Genomic DNA, 2,338 nt, shown 5'->3' with positions numbered 1-2,338 from the left:
CGGGGCTGCGCCTGCGGGGAGACAAGTGGGACAGCACTATGGGGCGACGCCTGGGGTCCTAGGGAGGAGTTTATTTACAGCAGGGTGCCGGGACACCCGTCCCCGTGGGCTGGGGGTCTAGAAAGGCGAGAAAGTCCTTCGTAAATTACACAAATTATACAAAACAGTATAAAATCCTTCAGCTGCATGTCAGCACCGAGGCAGGCAGGACTCTCTCCCCTGCTTTCGCCACAGTTCCTGCGGAGCCGGGGTGGGCGTACGGGTGGTTAGGGCGTGACTGCGAGACCTCTGTCGTCCTTCCCCGAGGAGGACGGAGACATGCGCAAGTCCTCGTCGTCCTCCGAGCACTTAGTGGTGGAAAGGGACGAGCATTTGCAGCTGTGGCCGCCCCCCCCGCCCCGGTGGGAGCTGCTTTTGCCTTCTTTCTTGTGCTTGACCCGTCGGTTCTGGAACCAGATCTTCACCTGCTTCTCGGAGAGGTTCAGGTAGGTGGCGATCTCGATTCGCCGCAGTCGGGAGAGGTACATGTTGGAGGCGAACTCTCTCTCCAGCTCCAGGAGCTGCGTGCTGGTGAATGCGGTGCGCATCCGCTTGCTGCTGGGCAGCTGGCTGGACGTGCTGTCTGGGGATGGAGAGGAGCGCACCGTCAGGACCTGCTGCACCCTCCGCCGCCCGCCCCGCAACTCCCGGCACCCGCCAGTCCCCGCTGAGCCCTCCTTGCCGCCCACACTGCGGGGCCGCAGTTCCTCCTTGTCCCCGGGGGTCTGACATCCAGCAAAGCGGCTGCCAGGCTGCAGTCCCAGCCCACAAGTGCACCGCGGCCCCCTCCTCCCGAACGCGCAGCCTGGATCGGAGGCTCGGCGGGCAGCAGCGGGGCTTCCCCGTCTCAGTGTCCGGGGCACCGGCAGGGAGAGGTGCCGCGCCTCCCCGTCCGGTCTCCGTGCGCTGGGCAGGCACCCCCCTCCCCAGGTGCCTTCGGCAGTGTCCCCCGGGATGCCCGTCACGTCCCCGCAGCGCCCACCGCCGTCACGCAGGCATGCAGCCCCCGCTGCCCGCCCCTGCCCGCCTTACCCACGGAGATGCAGTGGAACTGCCGGGGGTCGGGCAGAGGGTAGGCGCCCTGGTAGAGCGCCGGTGCGTGCCCGACGCTGACGGCGGAGACGGAGTGCTGCTGGCGGGCCAGGGGCGAGTGGCAGTACTGGGAGCCGAAGGGAGGAAAGGAAGCCTTGATGAGGGGGATAGCGGGCGGCGGCGGGTGCAGCTGGGAGGCGGTGACACAGAGCGGGCAGACGCAGAGCAGCCCGGCCTTGCGAGCGTGGCAGGCGCCGGCCGGCAGCCCGGGCAGCGGGTGCGAGGGGTGCACGGCGTAGGGGAAGAGCGGTGGCGGAGGGCTGCCCTCTCCCTTCTTCTCGCCCGCCTCCCGCAGCACCAGCGAGTCCACCAGGAAGGAGCGCGGCATTGCCCCGCGCAGCCCCCGCGCAGCGCCCCGCGCAGCGCCCGCGCGGCGCCGCTGGCCAGCCCGAGTGGTGCTGAAGGGCGCCCGCCGCCCGCTTTAAATAGCGCCCGCGCCATGTGATGGCGGCGCCGGGCGCTCAATGGGCTTTCTGTGGCTCTTCTCTTGGCATTCACGCCGCACGCTCCCTCATTATTTCCCTTGTTAACTAAATGAACTGCATAATGTACTCTATTCTTGTCGACCCCACCCACGCCGTAGCAGGCGGCCTCTCCCCTCCTCTGCCTTTGGCGGGGTTATTTTCTCATTCTCTCGCGATTTAATATTCTTTTCTTTCTCTTTATCGCTCTCCTTCTCTTTCAGCCCAGCTTTCAGCCCGTTCCCACTTGTTTATTTTGCCGGCTGCAGCCACGGTCTCCGCCGGCGCCAGCTTGCCCTGCCAGCCCCCCGGTGCCTTTCCCACCTGTGGCACCAGGTCGGCCCCCCGGTGCCCACGGCCTCTCTCTCTCCCCTCGCCTCCGGGATGTCTCGTCCCCACTGCCTCGCCTGCAGCCTTCCCCAGCCCCGCTTCTTTGTTTCCAGCCTGGATCCGGGACCTGCCGCTTGTCGCTGTCGTCGCCGTCGGGCGAAACCCCCGGCCACAGAGATGTGCCGGCCGGTGCTCCACCGGCAAGGACATCCGGCCGTCCTCTGCGTGGGCGCCCGGGCACAGCTAGCGGGTGCGGAAAGCCACAAGCGTCTCGGCTGCGCTGGTGCGGGTACAGAAAACCCGACACACAGACCCCGCTCCGTGCCGGCGACACCCGCGGAGGGGGAAGAAGGGACGCTCGGCACATTCCCCGTGTCCTTACACCCGGTCCCCGCGCCCAGTCCCGGCGGTAACAC

General features: G+C 67.3%; 1 protein-coding gene across 1 annotated transcript; it reads right to left on the bottom strand.

Annotated features, from left to right (window-relative positions):
• Positions 1 to 266: 266 nt before the first annotated feature.
• GSX1 (GS homeobox 1) lies at positions 267 to 1,459 on the bottom strand. Its single transcript, XM_066339446.1, has 2 exons — positions 1,072 to 1,459; positions 267 to 622 (listed from the first exon to the last, which is right to left on the bottom strand). Exons 1-2 carry the CDS (start codon positions 1,457 to 1,459, stop codon positions 267 to 269), a joined length of 744 nt encoding a protein of 247 aa, XP_066195543.1.
• Between the last annotated feature and the right edge of the window lie 879 nt (positions 1,460 to 2,338).

This window comes from Sylvia atricapilla, chromosome 2 (genome assembly GCF_009819655.1).
Source record: "Sylvia atricapilla isolate bSylAtr1 chromosome 2, bSylAtr1.pri, whole genome shotgun sequence".
In the NCBI taxonomy this organism is placed as follows: Eukaryota; Metazoa; Chordata; class Aves; order Passeriformes; family Sylviidae; genus Sylvia; species Sylvia atricapilla.
Note: the sequence above shows the minus strand (reverse complement) of the source record. Positions and strands in the feature narration are given on the sequence as shown.